The sequence below is a fragment of the Macrotis lagotis genome, chromosome 4 (assembly GCF_037893015.1).
Source record: "Macrotis lagotis isolate mMagLag1 chromosome 4, bilby.v1.9.chrom.fasta, whole genome shotgun sequence".
NCBI classification, from domain to species: domain Eukaryota; kingdom Metazoa; phylum Chordata; class Mammalia; order Peramelemorphia; family Peramelidae; genus Macrotis; species Macrotis lagotis.
Genome location: NC_133661.1, coordinates 79,706,322 through 79,726,240, shown reverse-complemented (window position 1 = coordinate 79,726,240; position 19,919 = coordinate 79,706,322). Strand labels below are relative to the sequence as shown.

The 19,919-nt window shown below is 37.3% G+C and overlaps 1 protein-coding gene across 2 annotated transcripts in view; it reads right to left on the bottom strand.

Moving 5' to 3' along the window:
• The window catches only part of ALDH18A1 (aldehyde dehydrogenase 18 family member A1), a 69,783-nt gene that overhangs the window by 35,100 nt on the left and 14,764 nt on the right, over positions 1-19,919 (bottom strand). Inside the window, exons 3-7 of one of the 2 annotated variants that reach the window (XM_074233323.1) lie at positions 16,504-16,727; positions 10,359-10,508; positions 10,171-10,275; positions 6,711-6,869; positions 6,125-6,215 (exon numbers count right to left, since the gene is read on the bottom strand). In XM_074233323.1, the coding sequence (XP_074089424.1) occupies positions 6,125-6,215; positions 6,711-6,869; positions 10,171-10,275; positions 10,359-10,508; positions 16,504-16,727 (729 nt within the window). The remainder of the gene's footprint in view (positions 1-6,124; positions 6,216-6,710; positions 6,870-10,170; positions 10,276-10,358; positions 10,509-16,503; positions 16,728-19,919) is intronic. The other variant, XM_074233324.1, reaches the window with a different exon arrangement.

The window sequence follows — 19,919 nt, the reverse complement described above, 5'->3', positions numbered from 1 at the left end:
ATTTTACCCGTACTAATCAAACTACTAATCAAAAATTATTTTACAGAATTAGAAAAATAATAAAATTTATTTGGAGGAACAAAAGATCATGGAATTAATGAAAAATGCAAATAAAGGTCATTTAGCCATACCAGTTCTAAAACTTTTATAAAGCAGCAGTAATCAAAACTATTTAGTATTGACTAAGAATGTCTCATGAGACACAATAGTAAATAACCATACTAATCTAGCTTCTGGGATAAGCACTCACTATTTGACAAAAACTGCTGGGAAAACTAGAGCATCATATGTCACAAACTAGGCATAAACCCACATCTCATACCATAAACAAAGATAAGGTTCAAATTGGATGCAAAATTTAGACATTAAAGGGTGATACCATAAGCCAATTAGAGAAGCAAGTAGTCTTTTACTTGTCAGATCTATGGAGAGGAGAATTTATCACCAAAGGGAGAGAGGGAACAACGTAAAATGCAAAATGATAACTTTGATAACATTAAATTGGAAAGTTTTTGCACAAACAAAATCAATGTAACCAAGATTAGAAGGAAAGTAGAAAGATGGGAAATAATTTTTATAGTCAGTTTTTCTGATAATGGACTCATTTCTAAAATATGTAGAAAACTAAGTCAAATTTATAAGAAAACAAATCATTACCCAATTGATAAATGGGTCAAAGGATATGAACAGCTGCTTTCAGATGAAGAAATTAAATTTATCTATAGTCATATGAAAAAATACTCTAAGTCATTATTAGAGAAATGCAAATTAAAACAATTCTGAGGTACCACCTCTCACCTTTCAGATTGGCTACTATGACAGAAAAGGGAAATGATCAATATGGGGGGGGTGATATGGGAAAACTGGGACCCTAATGCATTATTGGTGGAGTTGTGAGCTGATCCAGACATTTGAGGGAGCACATTGTCCAAAGGGTAATAAAACTTTGACGCAGCAATACCACTCTTTTACTAGGTCCCATTCCAAAGAGATCACAAAAAAGGATCACAAGAAAATTCATAATTGATCTTTTTGTGGTGACAAAGAAATGGAAATTGAGGGGATGCCCATCAATTGAGGAATGGCTGAAATAATTATGGTATAAGAATTTGATAAGAGTACCATTGTTCTATAAGAAATGATGAGCAGATTTCAGAAAAAACCTGGAAAGACTTAAACAGACTGATGCTGAATGAAGCAAGCAGAACCAAAAGAATACTGTACACCCTAATAGCAACATTTTGTGATGATTAACTTTGAGAAACTTAGCTCTTCTCAGCAACACAGTGATCAAAGACAATTCTAAAAGACTCATGCTGGAAAACACCATCCACATCCAGAGAAAGAACTACTAAATCTGAATACAGATCAAAGTATACGATTTTCACCTTTTAAAATGTTTTTTGCTTTTTTCATTCTCGTAGTTTTCCCCCTTTTGTTTTGATTCTTTTTTCACAGCAAGACCAATATGGAAATATGTCTAACATGATTGTAACATGTATAACCTATATGAGATTACTTGCTATTCTAGTGTGAGGGGAAGGAAGAATAGGAGGGAATAAACTTTACAAAAATGAATGTGAAAATTACCTTTATAATTGGAAAAATAAATAACAAAAAAGAATTTAAAAAATCATAAAGGACTACAATGCACTGAAAGAGAGGGAGAAGGAAGAGGGCAAATAGGTAAAATTCATAAATAGAAATAAATAAATAAATAGATAGATAAAGGAAATAGTTTATAAACCAGGGAGAGGAGCAGCAACAATTGAACTTTACTCGTGTGAGTAGGAGGGAAGAATACACATAAATACAGATAGATTCAGAAATTCATCTTAATCAACAGGGAAACAGGTTACGGGAAAAGAGAGGAGGAAAGAAGAGTGAGGGTAGAAAAAATATAGCATGAGTTGGAAGCAAAATATAGTTTTTATAAAAAAGGGGGTTGGGGAAAAAGAGGAGAAAAATGGATGGAGGGAAATGCACATTTAGAAATAATAATTATGATTGTGCAATAGAAAAGGACAGTGGAATGAATCAGAAACCAGAATTCAACAATATGCTGTTTACAAGAGATACATTTGAAACAGAAAAATACTCATAAACTTAAAATAAGCAGAATCTATTATGCTTTAGTTAAAATAAAGAGGTGACAAATATTTCAGACAAAGTAAAAGCAAAAATAGACCCAATTAAAAGTTATTAAGTTGTAATTTTACTAAAAGATACCCCAGACAATGAATAAATGTCAGTACTAATTATACAGGCACTAAATGGCATAGTATCTAAATTCTCAAAATGAAAATTAAATGAATGACAAAAGGAAGTAGATAGTAATATTATAATAGAGGGGGGTCTCAATTTACTTCTCCCAAACCTAGATAAAGTTAACCATAAAAATAACCAAAAAAAAAAGTTTCTTTCTTGAATGGAACTGAATTCATGAATGGAATTTTAGAAGACTTAGATATGATAGCCTTCTGGAAAATATTAATGAAAACCAAAGAATATACCTATTTCTCAACTGTACATGGCACTTTAACAAAAACTGACAATGTAATAGGCCATAAAAACTTCACAAATAAAGGTAGAAAAGCTGAAATGTTAAATTTTAAATGAAAAATCAAATCTTCCCAATCATAATGTAATAAAAATTATATTCTATAAAGGGCTTTGAAGCATAGATAAAACATTAATGTAAAACTAACAATATTAAAGAATAAATCATATAATCAATAATTTCACTAAAGGTAACATCAGAGAAAATATATCAAAATTTGTGATACTAAAGCAGTACTCAGCAGAAAATTTGGATCTCTAAGCATTTTCATTAATAAAAGAAAAAAGTAGAACAATGAATTGGTCATACAATGAAAAAAACTAGAAAAACATAAAATTAAAAACCTCTAAAAGCAAAATATGAATTTTGAAAAGGAAAGATTGACAGAACTGAATGTGAAAATATCACTGAATTAATATCTAAAAGTAGGAACTAGAATTTTTTTGATATAATTAACAAAACAGATAAGCCATTAACTAATTTGATTAAAAAAGAAGAAAACTAAATGATCAGTATAAAAAAATAGAAAAAGGTAAATTCAAAACTAATGAAAAAATAAAAGCAATTGCTAGGAGTTTATTTTATCTAAATATATGCTAATAACAAAAATATATTTTGCCCAGAATAATTGAACAGGAAAAAGAACACCTAATACTGGTCAAGAGGGGAAATAAGGGATTCTGCCAAATTCCTTCTATGATACAAATATGGTCTTGACATCTAAACCAGGGAGAGCAAAAACAAAGAAAGAAAACTTAAAGGCAATTTTTTCACTTAATATTAGTGTGAAATATTTAAATTAAATATCAACAAAGGAACCAAAGCAATGTTTCACAAAGATAATATACTTTGATCCGGCTGGATCTATACCAGGAATGTCTGATAGTTTCAATATTAGGAAAATTATAAATACAACTGACTTGACCATGTTAAAAATAAAATTGACAAAAATTATATGGTTATTTTAATACTTGCAGAAAATGCTTTTGACAAAATACAACACCTATTCATGTTCAAAAGACTAGAAAGCATAGAAATAAATGGAAATTTCCTTAAAGTAAGTAGTATATTTAAAACCAAGACCAAGTATTATTTGCAATAGGATTAAGCTTTTCCTTGAAGCAAAGACATCCATTATCACTATTCCTATTCAGTATTTTACTAGAAATGGTAGCTAGTGAGGTAAATCAAGAAAAAGAAACTGGGAGCAGCTAGGTGGCACAGTGGACAGGGTACCTGCCTTGGAGTCAGGGGGACCTGACTTCAAATCCCACCTCAGATACTTAGCTGTGTGACCTTATCCCATTGCCTTGCAAACAACAAAAAAAAAGTAAATGGATAACTGTTTATAAAATAAATAAAAATATAAATCAACATAGGATAATGTTAACATAAGTTTTATAAATACATATGTGGTCCTCAGAGATCTGTTATAGTTTGAATTTGAAATCACTGACTTAGAATACCCTAGAGTCAACTAAAAAACTAACTGAAACAATTAACAATTCAGGAACATTGCAGGATCTAAAATAAATCCAAATAAATCAATCAAATTCTGTATTATCAACAAATCCAGAAGAGAGAGAGAGAGAGAGAGAGAGAGAGAGAGAGAGATTCCATTAAAAATAACTACAGTATAAAATACTTGGGAGTTTACCTGCTAAGACACACAAAGCAACTATATAAATACAATTACAAAACATTCTTCACATAAAGACATCTAAATAATGGAGAAATGTTAATGCTCTAGGTAGGTTAAACTAATATAATAAAAATGACAATAGTTATTTCATATTCATTCATTTATTCAGTACCATAACAAACTACCAAAGAACTACTTCAGAGAGTTAGAAAAATAATAATCAAATTCATCTGGAAGAGAAAAAAGGTTAAGAGTAGCAAATGAATCAATGAAAATAAAAACATGAAGGAAGGGGACACTATCAATACCAAATCTCAAATTTTGCTAAAAAGCTATAATTATCACAACATTTGAAACTGTGTTAGAAATAGTTGTCAATTGGTAGCAAAGAGTAGGTACATAATATTCAAAAACAAATGGGCAAAATAAACCTACTATTTCATAAACCCAAAGATCTCAGCTATTAGGTAAAAACTCACTAGTCAACAAAAATTGCTGGCATAATGGGAAAATAGCCTGACAGAAACTAGGTAGAGACTAACATCCCACAATGTAAGCCAAGAGAACTTCAAAATGCATACATGATTTATACATAAGAGATGTCATAAGCAAAGTAGTGAAACATGAAAGAAATCATTTGTCAAGTCTATAACTAAGGAAGGAGCTCATGATCAGACAAGAGACAAAGAGGTTCAAAGGATGCAAAATGGATCATTTTAATTCCATAAAAATAAAAAGATTTTGCACAAGCAAAACCAATGCAGCTCAATTCAGAAGAAAAGTGGAAACTTGGAAGAATCTTTGCAGCATGTTACTCTGATAAAGCTCTCATTCCTAAGATTATAGGACACTAAATCAGATTTACTGAGTCAAATTTTTCTGATTCAAGAGCCATTCCCCAAGCAATAAATGAACAAAGAATACAAACAGGCAGTTTTCAGGGGAAGAAATTCAAACTATTAATAAACATATGCATATTAATAATTAAATAAATGCAAATTAGAACTCGGAGATAACACCTCACACCATCATATTGGTTAACAAGACAAGAGAAGGAAAAATGACAAATGCTGTAAAGATTGTTGGAAAACATATGCTAATACAGCATTGTTCGTAAAGTTGTGAACTGGTCCAACTATTCTGGAAAGCAACTTGGAAATTTGTCCAAAAAGTTAATAAACTGTGCATATCCTGTGACTCAGGGACACTATTAGGTGTCTACCCAAAAGAGATCAAAGAAAGAGGAAAAGAATCTATACATTCAAAAAATATTTATAACAGTTCTTTTTACAGAGGTGAAAAATTGGAAATAGTGAGGAACTTATCTAATGGCATATGAATGTGATGGAATATTATTTTCCTGTAAGAAATGATAAAGGGGAAAAAAAGATCTCGAGAGGACTTGTGTGAACTGATGCAAAGTGAAGTGAGCAGAATCAGGAGAATAATTTATTCAATAACAATATTATAAAGATAATGAACTTTCTAAGTCTTCATAACTCTGATCAACATAATGACTAACCAAATTCCATAGGACACATAAAGAAACATGCCATCCCACTCCCAATAGAGAGCTGATGGACTCAGAGTACAAACTAAAGAATATTTTCTTTCCTTTGTTTTTTTTGGACATGGCTCAATGTATAAATTTATTTTGCTTATACATATTTTGTTTTTCTTGCCTTCTCCTTGGGGGAAGGTATCAATTTGGAACTAAAAATAAAATGAAATTGAATTTTTTTTTTAAGTGAGGAGAGAGTCCAAGTGACTGTGGAAGCAGGTGTGCCAAACTCTAGGAAGAAGAAGAAAATGGATAAAGGCAAGGCAGTGTATCCCATGGTCCAGAATTATGAAGGGATCTTAGACAATACTCAAAGGATTTAAATGTGGTCATAGAAGAAAAAAAAAATATCAGCACATACCTTCTACATCTGAAAGTACAATCAAGAGATCAGTTTTCATTTCCACAGCCAGTCGGGCAGCCAAACTGTCATTATCTTTAACGCTAATGACCTGGAAGTCAGGTAAAATGTCCTGAATAAACCATACTACCTATAAAGGGACCTAGATAAACATTAAGCTATGCTCAAACAGCAAACAAATAAAGCCAAAGTCCCTGCAGTCTAAGCTACAAAGTCTTCCTGAGACAAATGTGGTGGAGAGACAGGCCTAGAGAGGGAGGAGCTGGCCCTCCAATCCTGCCTCCTCTCAGTCTCCCGTTCCTCATCTGTAAAGGGAGGGTCCAAATCTCTGCCTCTCAAGGACCCATCTCCCACCTTTCAGGCATGGCAGCATCATGCAGCCTCCCATCTACTGATCAATGTTAATGAGCAACATTCCCAGGAACCTTGGCCAAGCAACCCAATTGACATTCCTCCTCGTCACCCCGAGAGTCTTCATGCTCTAGCTCTCACCATGGCTTTCAGGTCTTGGGGTGGTTAGTAACATGCAGCACGGGCAGGCATTAGTAACTCCAACAGATTCCACCCACAGGAATACTTTACCCACATTTACCCCCTGCAAGTCACTATTGGGCTCAGCTGGGGGGACAACAGCATCATTTGTGTTGACAATTGGAACAATGTTCATGCGCAGCAGCTCATGAAGTGTTCCATTGAGGTTCCGGCGTTTCTGCTCATCATGAAAATCCAGGTTGGTCACTAAAATCTAAGAACAAATATATAAAAAAGAGAATAGAGAGAAAGAATCTGAGAACTCACAGGGTAAATACATATTTAGCCTACATTAACCACCTGGCTAGGTAGCTCTTCAAAATGTTAGCCATGTGGTAAATGGGGGCTTCTAGTCCACTACACAGGATGAAGTAGTTATCAATTCAGTGAGGGTTCTTAATTCATCATGGACTCCTGTGACAGTTTGGTGAAGCCTGTGGACACCTCAGAATGTTATTAAATAAATATTAAATAAAATCCATCTTAAAAAATAATTCACAGATCCCAATTAAGAGCCCTCCTCTAGCAATACTAGGACCAGTCATAAACATATCTAAAATCTGAAATAGCCACTGAATCCAACCTCCAGGCTTGCAAACCAAGAAGGTAGAACAGGGAAATAACAGCATGTGGATCAAGCTGACATAAGCACTGAGGGCTCACCCCACTCCTGTCTCTTCCCTCTCTAACCCATCCTGTAGAGTCTAGACACTTTGTCATCTAACAACTGAGGAGCCAGAACCTGGAGTCCTGAAGGGCCTGCCTGCAAGACCTGCCTCTTCTACATACTGGTTGTGTGATCCTGAGCAAGGGGGGAACGCCTAATACTGGAAGGTTTAGTAAATGCCAATTTGTATTGTAGAGGAAGCCTCTGCCATTAATATTCGTATAACAATGAAATCAGAAGTCTAGTCCCTCTTCCCCCACTTCCCCTCAAAATGGAAATACTGCCTGAGTTATATATCTTATAGGGATTTTCAGGAAGATCAGAGGAGATATTTTTGTATAGTTCTTTCAAAATTTGTCAAATATCAGGTTTTTTTCCTTGATATCTAAGAAAAATGTTTCTTGCCAATGTGTATAACATTAAGAGTGAGAAAATGGGGGTGGCCAGGTAGCACAGTGGATAAAGCACCAGCCCTGGAGTCAGGAGTACCTGAGTTCAAATCCAGCCTCAGACACTTAATAATCACCTAGCTGTGTGGCCTTGGGCAAGACACTTCATCCCACTGCCTCGCAAAAACTAAAAAAAATTTAAAAAATAAAAAAAGAGAGAGAGAGAGAGAGAGAAAATGTTACAGGTAGGGCAGAGGGATCATGGAAAATACAGTATCTACTAATCTACTAGGGTTCATGTCATGAATTTTTTTCCTCCATAAAAAAGGCAACAAAGCTGTCCCTGAGACTTGACTGGTCCAGGGGACAAAGGTTCTAGAACTGAGAGGATAAAAGTGTTAGTGGTAATGGAGAGAAAAGAAAAGAATCAAATTGGCAATTAAAAAAAAAGTTCTTGAGAAGAAGAGTGAAAAAAGGCCAAAAAAAGTTCTCTGAGAAAAAAAAAATTCTGCAAATCAGAGTGATGATACTGATCACAGAGATAGGAAATTTGATCCCCAAGAGGGAAGTGAGCAAGTTGGGAGACATTAATTAGAGACCAAACAGTCTAGATTCCACAACAGAAAAAAAAAAGAAACTTAGCAAACCAGTTTAGATCTTTAACAAGGTCACACAATTTACTTAAGATTCTCAGAAAGCTGGTGACAAAGGCCTTTTGTAAAGGATGATTAGAGAAGATAAGGGGTCACAGGACAAAAGTTAAAAGTTCATTTAGAGATAAAATGTTGAAAAATAGCTAGAGCAAGAGGTCCATGGACTGCTATTTACAAGGAGATCATGGAATAAGGTGAACAACAGAAATAACAGTTAAAGTGCCAAGAGATTTCATTGTGTGACAGTTTTAAGTGAGAAGGAGAGAGACAAAGAGAGATTTAAGCAGAGTCAATAAAAGGACATAAACACAGAAAAATCAGAAATACAGACAGAAGGGGAAAGTGACCAAAGAAAAAGAGGAGAGACATACAATAAAGATACAAAAAGACAATGGAAAGGAAGATGGGCAGCTTAATAGGTTTTGTAGCAAATGTACTACAGGTTGTTCCTTGGAGCTGGAGCTGTCACTGTTCTTTGAAATACTAATGGGCTTTACAGCAACTTAAAATACCTTCAGTGGCTCCCCACAAAGTGCTGTCTGAGATACTCTTGCATCTGGACCCAGTCCATCTTTCTAGTGTTAGTTCATGCACACCATCAGAACACCATCCTAGGATTACCAGTCTTGTCCTGAACCCCCCATCCCTCTCTCAGAAGCACTATATGAAAACTGTGAAACAACTTGGGTCTTCATATGAACTCTTTCCCTTCCTTCAAGGACTGGTGGTGGTTCCACCTTAGTCAAAAGGCTTTCACTATGCTCTTTTCCTGTTTTCATTCTAGGCCCCTAGTGGGCATCTCTGTGTTCATGTGCCTTGACCTGGCTAAACAGCAAGCCCCCTAAGGGTAGGCAATATAGTCTTTTAGACTCTTTAGAACCTCATCACCTAGCATACGGAAAGTACTTAATAAACTCCTAAATGAATCATTGAGTTCTATATAAAAATCAACTTGTCTGTCTTTATTATCAAAGGTCCTCCAGGCCCCTCAACTCTTTTTTAAAAAAAATTTATTTATTTGTTTTTTGCAAGGCAATGGGGTTAAGTGACTTGCCTGATTACAGATACATAATTATTAAGTGTCTGAGGCTGCATTTGAACTCAGGTCCTCCTAACTCCAGGGCCACTCTACACTGTGCCACCTAGCTGCTCTGCTCCCTAGACTCTTGAAGGTCTGGCACCTATGTCTAGGGCTGGCAGTGCCTGTACCATTATTTTACTGAAAAAACCTTTGTGATTCTTAAGTGTTATCTGGTTTCAGTCTGGGCTCCTGCATGCGCTAGTGGTCCTGGACAAGTTCGTCTGGAATGCCGGATGGAAGCTTTGACCATGGCTATAAGAGGGGCCTAAACCAGAAGCCCCTAGCCCTCAGACCCCAGCAGGAGGCCAGCACACTCAGGACAATAATTATAACAGCTCTGGCATACACTTTATCAAATCAATACTAAGTAAAGCATCTGTACAATGCATCCTTTTGTCAAGAGTAGCAGAAGCACCAGTCTTGGTTTGAGAGAGCAGGTGGGGGCCCCACAGGATCAAACTAGAGACCTGGGTTCAAATCTGACCTCAGATGCCTCCTTGCTGGGTAGTGCTGGCCTAGTCTCTGCCTGCTTCAGTTTCCTCAACTGTAAAATGGGGATAATACCATTCCCTTCCCTCCCAGGGTTGTTGTGAGGGTCAAATGAGATGATGTTTGAAGAGGGCTTCAGGAAGGGCCTAGCCCCCAACAGGTGTTTAATAAATGCTGCCCTCTCCCTCCCTGCTTCTCCCTGCCTAGTTTTGTTTGGGCAGCAGGATGGCTCTCACCTGAGCGGCACAGATGCTGTACTGGGTAAACATGGCTTCATAAAGCGCCATCAGCCCACTCTGCCCAGCAGCTGCACAGGCTCGCGCCTCCAGCACAGGGATCGCCTGCAAGAGATCCACAAGACAGCGCATCATGAGGAAGGGCAAGGGGACATCTTTAAGCTTTCTCAGGGCTCCCAAGGACTCACCATCTCCTTCAGCTGATTCTGTCCTGAGTGCAGGGCTTGCCGCACACTCTGAGACAAGAGAATTTCATGACGTAGTCGCTGCTTCCCAAAGGCAACAGCCCCACTGGTGACCAGCATCATCTCCCGGCCTTGATTCTGGAGCACAGACACCTGCCAGGAAGAGGAGAAATAAGCCCAGAGTCCTCTCCCACTGTCACAGTGGGCCTGGACTGGGCATTGGCTCTAAAATAAGAGGCCAAAGGCAGGGACCCTCATGGTAGAGCAAAGGCTAGTCCCACTCCTCCTTCCATAATTTAATCTCCCCCTCAGCATAAAAGCATTTCTTCATCTATACCTACCTCTGGAGTCTCCTAAAGTTGTTGTTGCAGAACTAATCCTGGCCTAGAGCCAATCTAGGATCAGTTGAGGGTCAGTCTAGGGCCAGTCCAGGGTCAATCTAGGGCCAACCTAGAACCAGTCCAGGGTCAGTCTAGGACCAATCTAGAACCAGTCCAGGGCCAACCTAGAATAAGTCCAGGACCAACCTAGAACCAGTCCAGGGCCAATCTAGAACCAGTCCGGGGTCAGTTTAGGACCCAGTCCATGGTCAGTCCAGGGAGAGTCTAGGGTCAGTCCAGGACTGGGGCTTCCTGTCTTGGCCTAGGCACAAGAAATCTAGTCAGTGCCCAGACTATTAGGCTACCTAATGCCTGACCTGTGCCTGTACCATTATTTTACTGAGAAAATCTTTGTGATTCTTAAGTGTTATCCAATTTAGTGATTATTAGTTCCTGCCATTCTTACTGGATTTACTATAAGGAATCTAGCAGCATGTTATGAGGGCTTCCAGATTCTTCTTCCAATTAATCCTTCTTTGTTGGATGGCCAGATTCCTTATCTTAAACTCTTTTCATTATGTTACTTTCTTGTTCAAAAAACTTCCAGTATCTGTTTTCCCCTCCTTTAACTGACCTTCAAGAACCTCTATAAAAGGGTATGAAAATTTTTTTTTTTTATGTTTTTTGTTAAGTGGCTTGCCCAAGGCCACACAGCTAGGTAATTACTAAGAGTCTGAGGCCAGATTTGAACCCAGGTACTCCTGACTCCAGGGCCGGTGCTTTATCCACTGCGCCACCTAGCCGCCCCCTGTATGAACTTTTAATACTGTGATAACTATTTCAATTTAATTGGTTTCTTTTGTAATCCTATACTTTGTATTTTAAACATTTAAGAAAACTTACTCTGAATTTGTGTCCACAGGCTATATCAGACTGCCAAAAAAAGCTAAGAAATCCTGGTCTATCATGTCACCTCATAACAGTGCATGGCGCTCTCCTCAGGAGACATGTGGGTTGGAATTCCATTTCTGAGATTTATTTACTAGCTGTGAGTAAGTGACCTCATCTGTAAAATGGAGGCAACACATAGAGAATTTCCCTCATAGGATTGTTTGGGAAGATGCACATAAAGTGCTTTGCAAACTTTAAAGCTCTCTAACTTTAATTTCCATTGCCCACCAGCATAAACTGTATATTCCTACCAAGCTGACTTCTTCCATATCCCCACATCAGTGTCCATGCCCAGTCTGAAGGGTTCTCCCCCCTTCTTACTGTCCAAGACTCAATAGTCCTTTGAGATTCAGCTCAATCTCTGTTTCCTCCAAAAAGCCCTCTCTGAAAATTCTCATTTACATCCATCACCCTAGGCCTCCCAATCTTTGAATTCTTAGAGGCCTTACTGCTTGGTCCACCAGCTTTGCCATGCAATCAAATACTGCATCATTTAATTTGTTTAGAAGAGTGGTCCTAGTCACAGCTCTGCCACTTACTATTTTTGAAACCCTGAAGTAATTTAAACTCTGTTATGCAGTGACTTCACCTGTAAGATGGGGCCAATAATGGGGTTGTGAGGGTGAAACAAAACCCCTGAAGCTCTCTATTGGGGGGACCCTCTGTCCACCATCAAGGCTTCATTTATGTGTCTGCCCACTACCGCCCAAAGTCATTCATGCCAAGTCTCTAGCACAGAGCTGAGGGCATGAAAAGAACTCTATCAGTACTGAAGAGAACAGACTTCAACACTGGGGCAGACCAGCCTGGTAGTCACACCTAGCTCCACAGACAACAGGAGCTAGCTGCATGAGCCTGGGCATTCCTCAGTACTCCAAACCTCAGAGATGGTAGTGATCTGCGTTGATAGAAGCAGTTTCCTCACCTGGGAGTTCCCACTATCAGTGAAGCCATGGGTTCAGTCCCTCTCCTGAAGTCTAAACATTTATTGTGTGTCTGAATTGTGCAGATGAGGGCACAAAGGTCACATAAAGCACAGTTTCTGCCCTCATGGAGCTGGCCATCTGGCAGAGGATATGACATAGACACAAGCATCTACGAGTCATAATAAATGGGTGTTAAGTGCGTTTGGGAATGGGGGGGAAGTATCATGTTTAATTTAAACCAGGACAGGTAATTATCAATTGATCTGAGGAGAGGAAACTCAAGGAAATTCTAAAAGGAGGCATCCTGTGAGACTGAAAGGATGGGTAGGAATTCCAAAAGGGCAAGTGGGTAGGTGGTGATCTAGACATGGGAAAGTGCATGTGCACATGGTGGTGAGACTGTCAAGGTGAAAGCAAAGAGCAGTCCAGGTGGAGACAACTGGGGCTGAATCCCACAAAGTGGGACCTGAAGAGTCCTTACTTCAAACTGTACTCTGAGTACATCATATCCCCTGGCAGTAATGGATATCTTTGAGAAGTTTTTTCCAAACTCTGTGTGGCCAGCATCTAAAAACTTAGCCCAGTCACACAATCAGAAGAGATTTTAGTGTTAGTGAACTGGAAACTACTGAAAAGTTTTGAGATGTTCACCTAGTCAGATCAATGTGGAATCTACTGTAACTTTTATACAAGGAATAGAAGTTATCATAAAAGAAAACAGATAACTTTTAACACATAAATGTAGATTCCTTCCCCGATCTTAGCCTCACTGGAACCAAAGGCCTAGATTTAGACTTTTCTCAAGAAAGGATACATATCCTTTTTTTCTTTTGCAAGGCAGTGGGGTTAAGTGGCTTGCCCAAGGCCACAGAGCTAGGTAATTATTAAGTGTCTGAGGCCAGATTTGAACCAGTGTTCTATCTACTGTGCCACCTAGCCACCCCAATACATATCCTCTTCAACAAGAAACATGGGATATCTAGGTCTGAAACATGACAGATGTCCCATACTTGATGGCAGCTACTTGATATATGAAGAAAAAAGAATTAGCTGCTAGAAAGTTTCAAAGGCAACATTTTTGGAGTTGTGCTGAGTTTGAAAACAGAAAAAGCTTGAAGTCACATGACAAGGCTGCTTACAGAAATTAAAAAGTTGATTTGATGATGATTGAGACATCACACCAAGCTTAAGTCAAGTTCACTGAGTCTACCTCCTACCCAGAGAAAAGGAGAAAGGTCACTGGAGCTTGTTAAGTTAAGCAGTCAGTAAACCAGAGATTGAGAGAGGATCAATAAAGTGGGTAGAGAGTTGAAATTAGGCCAAATCAAGTGTACAGTGATATAGCATAGCCTTGATAACTGTAGAATACCTAATTGTTACTGAAGACAAACCAAAGAGAACAAATTGTGATCAGCTGCAAAAAAGAAGAAACCCTTATAAAAAAATTCAACAGGTTCTAAATCCACAAAATCAATGCAGCTAGAATAATGAGAAGCTACTAATAGAGGAAAAATATTTTTCACATCAAATATCTGATGTCTAATATCCAAAAAATATATAAAACTGATACAAATATATAAAACAAAGAACATTTCTCATCTGGTACATGGCCAGAAGTTATGAACAAGTAGTTTTCATAGAAAGAAATAGAAGTTATCAGAAGTCATAGGAAAGAATATTACAAATCACCGATTTAAAAATGCAAATTTAAAAACTCAAAAGTTTCACTTCACACCATAAAACTCGAAAAATGACAAAAGAAGAAAATGGCAAATATTGGAGAGGTTGTGAGAATATAGGAATATTAGTATATTGTTGGTAGAACTATGCATTGGACCTAGTGCTCTAGAAGATACTAGAACTATACTAGAAGTCACTAACTACAGATACTCTTTGTCCTAGTAAGACCAAAAGTCAAAAATGTAGGGACAAGTTCCCCACATATAAAAGTATCTCCAGAAACACTTTTTTGTGGAAAGAAAAAGAGAGGGGAGGAAAGGAGGAAGGTAAAAAGGAAGAAGGAAGGAAGGAAGGAAGGAAGGAAGGAAGGAAGGAAGGAAGGAAAGAAAATAGAAAAGAGGGTTTACATCAATTGGGTGAACCAATGTGGCAAATAAATGCAAACAGATATTGCACACACAAAAATAACAAATTTTGAATACATATTCAAAGCAAGAAAAACCTTTTGTTAACTGAAAAAATTAAATTTAAAAAAGTAAACAGAGCCAGAAGACTATATAATAGCTACAATAACATAAAACACTGAAAAACATCACGTCTGATTAATATAATAACCAATCTTAACAAAAGAGAACTAATGGCAAAATACACCTTCTCTTTCCTCTCTACGCAGAGGTAAGACATAGCCAATGTGTTGATTTGACTTAACTACACACGGTTAGCTGGCAGGGTTCTACTAGTGGGAAAAGGGGGAGAGGAAGAATGTTAATATCAATGTTTGAAAGGTTTCAATAAAACATTTTAAGTTACTAAAATAGTTCAGACAGTGTGGCACAACACAAACTTATTCTAAGGTAGTGGCAGTGGGAATAAAGAGGACAGTGCTGATATGAGAAAAAACTTTGGCAGTAAAATCAGTAAGACTTGATAACTGATTGAATAGACAACAAAGGCAAAGGAGAGTCAAAGATGATGAATACCAGAGATTGGAGAAATGGTGTTACCACTGCATAAATAATTAAGTCAGAAGGAAAAGTAGGTCTTGGAAAAAAAAAAGATAATAAGCTTGTTTGAAGATATGTTGTATTTGAAATACTAGTGGAATGTCTAAGGATCCTGGACTCAGAAGATGGTTCTTGTCTGAGGATAAAGACCTAGAGAGTCATCAGTGTAGAGGTGGTGGTTGAAATGAGTGAAGTTATGTGAGAGCAAACAACAGAGATAAAGAAGGAAAGAGGGCCAAGACTAGAACTCTGAGGAATGCCCAGTTTTAGGATTCAAGAATAAAGAGGTATCGTGGTAAGCAAGAAGAGAAAAGGAAAACGTTTGAGAATAGCTGCTGTGGAAAATAAGATAGTCAATAAAAATATAGTAGCAGGAACAAGAATAGTCTGGAAAGTTCAAGTGGGATTATGTGCTATCCACGAATAGTGGGTGGTTTTGGCAGCATTTTGAAACTCTCTCCATATTGGGAACAACAGAAGAGGAAGAAAATTGTAGGAAGCTCCCCAGAAATGGATATGAAAAGACTCAAGGTTCAGGGAGGGAGGGACAGACTGAGATAAGGTGAGATCAAGAGACCATAAGTCACACTGGCAACAAAGAACAAATTTAATGCAGGCAAGGAATCTAGGAAATAGGAAGGGATAGACGACTGGGGACAGGCAGAAGAATTGTAAGATTTAGGAACTTGATGGGGTTGATGGAGATGCAGATAAAGGGGAAAGGAGACACTGTGTCAACAAGCATCTTGAGAGTAGACAATGAAGAGACCAACAATTGCTTGTGAGAAAGGAACAAAAGAACAATCTTGTGTACCAATTTCACTTTAGATATTGTTCCTCACATAAGAACCTAATGAAAATATCTCCTTTAAGACTTTTAGATGAAATTTAGGAAGATTCAAATGTATTCTATCATCACATTTAAAAATAAAAACAACCCCAAAACACCTAAATAAATATACCTTTTGTTGACATATAGTGCTTCTCTCTGAGGAATCAAAATAGGAAGTGAACTGAATGGATGTAATGCTATCTGTGAATGTAATGCCATTTTGCATCTGGTATCCTATGATGTTGCTCACATTGATTCTCATTTACTTATTTTACCTCTATGGTCTATACTGATGAAGGAATTATCCATTTTTGCTCCCTCAACTATGAATTAGGAAGGGTTTCTTTGAGCTGGTCTTTTTCACCTTAACAATGATAACTGGAGCATAGTATATTAGGCAGCAAGGACACAAGGTGTGTATGTGTTGGTAGTCACCTGTTCAACAATAGATGCCAGCCGCCCCAAGGCCAGACCACATTCATCCCCTCGCGTGACCACAGCACTTCCAAGTTTCACCACAATCCTCTTGGCATGCTTTAGCTCACTCCGGTGGGCAAAGGGCTTGCCATGTGTACGAATGAGGGGTACTGTGATGAAGGGAATGTTGCTCCAAGAACGAGAAAATTTAGGTCTGAAAGCTGGTCGTTGGATGAGACAATCTGGAGATCAGGGGAAAATAATATCCTTAACAAACAACCCTCCTGCCAACAAAATACAAGTCAAATAAAACAGCCATTTCCTGCTCTAAAAAACAATGGTTTGAATCCTGCAAGTTCAATATCACTAATTCAAACAATTTTGTTATTGTGATTGATTGACATTCCTGAACTGCCACTATACTATATATTTCTAACATTATTAACAAGCATGAGTTCAATTCTAGAGCATTATTAACAAGCATGAGTTCAATTCTAGATATCATAAAAGCATACAGTACATAAAACATGAAAGAATAACACATTTATACATAGACAACTTAGAACAGTAACCGTATCTTGTCTATGGATTTCCCAGATCTACATGGCATATGTTAAATAATTATTTCTTGAACTAAGAAAACTGTGGTCATTCCATCTGAAACTTTCCTCCATGTCACAGTGACCCATTGACCCTATATTCAAAGCTGAAACCATGAAAGCAAGACATGGATGGGGTGGAGGTGAAGAGTTCTGAAAGGAAACTCACATCTTTTCCTTCACTTTTCAATGGATTGTCACTGACTTACATGCAACCAAATTGTTAAGGTGGAGCATTCTTAACCCTCAGAAGCATTTTCTTTCAATGATCTGAATGTTACTGGTCAGCTAAAATTCCTAATTATTGAGACCACTCAGAAATGGAACAGAGTTTCTTATAAAGTTGTGTGCTTCCTGACAAAGAAATGTTCATTTGAAAGTTAAATACTACAGAGAAATAAAGGCTAAAGGTTGGACAATGTGACCGAAAATTCATAATTCTATTTATATTAACATTGCTTTTAATACAAGAAATATGGGTGAGATGTTATCAACTTTTTTAAAACAGCAAATGTTTTGTTTGGTATAAGAAATGCTAGAGAAATCAACATCTCTTCCACCTGCCTTTATTGGGTTTTTTTTTATATAGTCTTTCTTGACACCTGACTAGCATCAATCAGTAAAGCTTATAAATCTTAGAGGAGCATTTATTTAAGGTCAGAATGAGGTTTAAAGAATGAATAATCATTCAAAATTTATTAAACAAAAAAGAGAAAGAAAAATTAAAGATTAACAAGAAATTCAAATCTTTTGAAAAACATTTTTTACAAACTTAATAGGTTATAATTATATCTACTATCTAGGTGTATGAAGATGAAAAATTTCATAGTTAAGAAGTATACATAAGAAATGATATACAGATAGCTAAGTATAATAAAAGATAGATATAATGGGACCAGGGAAAGTTCCAGATACCATACTCCAGAAAAATCTGAGGAGGAAAACAACACTTTCAACTAGGATGGAAGGGAGGGTCCATCAGGCAAGATCTGCTACACAGAAGAAAAAGTTCCCAGGCTGCGTCTTAAAGGAGGGCATTTTAATATTTTTTATTTTTAGGTTTTTACAAGGCAAATGGGGGTTAAGTGGCTTGCCCAAGGTCACACAGCTAGGTAATCATTAAGTGTCTGAGACCGGATTTGAACCCAGGTACTCCTGACTCCAAGGCCGGTGCTTTATCCACTACGTCATCTAGCTGCCCCAAAGGAGGGCATTTTAAAAAATTTTTTGCAAGGCAGTGGGGTTAAGTGACTTGCCCAAGGGCACACAGTCAGGTAATTATTATGTGTCTGAGACCAGATTTGATCGCAGGTTCTCCTGACTCCAGGGATGGTGCTCTATCCACTGCACCACCTAGCTGCCCCCAATATAGTGCATGATTATGATGGAATATTATTATGCTATAAGAAATAACAAGAAGAAAAACAGTAATATTTACATGAACTGATGCAAGATGAAGTGAGCAGAACCAGAAGAATATTGTAAAAAGTTAAGAGCAATATTATACAAAGTTCAACTATGAATGACTTAGCTATTCTGAGCAATACAAAGATCCAAGACAATTCCAAAGAACTTATAATGAAAAATGCCTATCCACCTCCAGAGAAATCACAGAGGGAGTCTGAATGCAGATAAAAGAATAATTTATGTAACTTTATTTTTCTTGTTTGTTTTTATCTAGTCTCTGCTTTCTTCTGTACTATGGCCAATATGGAAATATGCTTTGCATGACTTCACAAGCATGATTTATATCAAATTGCCTGCCTTTCCAAGGAAGGGGGAGGAGAGGAAAGAGAATTTAGAACTCAAAATTATGGAAATCTCATGTCAAAATTTTTTTTACATATAATTGAGGAAAAGAAATAAAATAAAAGGCACAAAAAAGAAATTTAGTTTTAGGGAAGCCCCTGCAGGAGCTAAGAAGTACAACTAGAACAACAGAATCTCTGGTAACAGTAACACTCACATATAGGGGGACAGAATGAAGATAATGAATCAATAAAGTAGATTATAGGAGAAGAAAAAAAGCAGTATTACAGAAGTCAAATTAGGACAATACATCCAACAGTGCTGACAGTGATAAAAGATCGAGAAAGATAAAGACTAATAATAAAGGTCACCAAATTTGGCAATTAAGAGATCAAAAACGAGAGCTGTTGCTGTTGCCCAAGAATAGTAGAAAGGATACCAAATTAGAAAGCTCAGTAGGAGTAATGAGCACAAACTACTCTCTTAGGAATTTAGTAGTGAAAGGAAGAAGAGATGTATGTATGTATGCTTAAGGTAGGAGTGAGGGAAGGAATTTTTTAAGGAGAAGGAAGTACAGACAATCAGGCTTTTGCCCATAAGTACAGACAATTGCCCATAAAAGAGGAGCCAATATATAAGACTGAAGATGATAGTCAAAGAAAGAATAATCAATGGAGTAAGCTCCAAAAGGAAATAAGAAGGATAACATTACAGATTCCAGGGAAGGGGCTAGCCTTTCCAAGAAGGATCCTCTGAGAGTACAGCAAACAAAAAAAGATGGGAAGAAAATACAGGAAGGTTTTACAAATAAGGGGAAATGAATGAGGTATTGACAGATGGAGGAGATGGTTTGTATTAGGAAAAAATCCAAGGTTTTGGATGTTTCCTTCCACAGCATGAGTCTGTATCCCAGGAAAGTTGGCTTGAAGGTTTCTTTAGCCTGAAGAGAAGATTCAGGGAGGCATAACAGCTTAGTATTTGATAAGAAGGACACGATGAATAAAAAAGTGGAGAATTGGGGTGGCTAGGTGGTGCAGTGGATAGAGCATAGCCCTGGAGTCAGGAGTACCTGAGTTCAAATCCGAC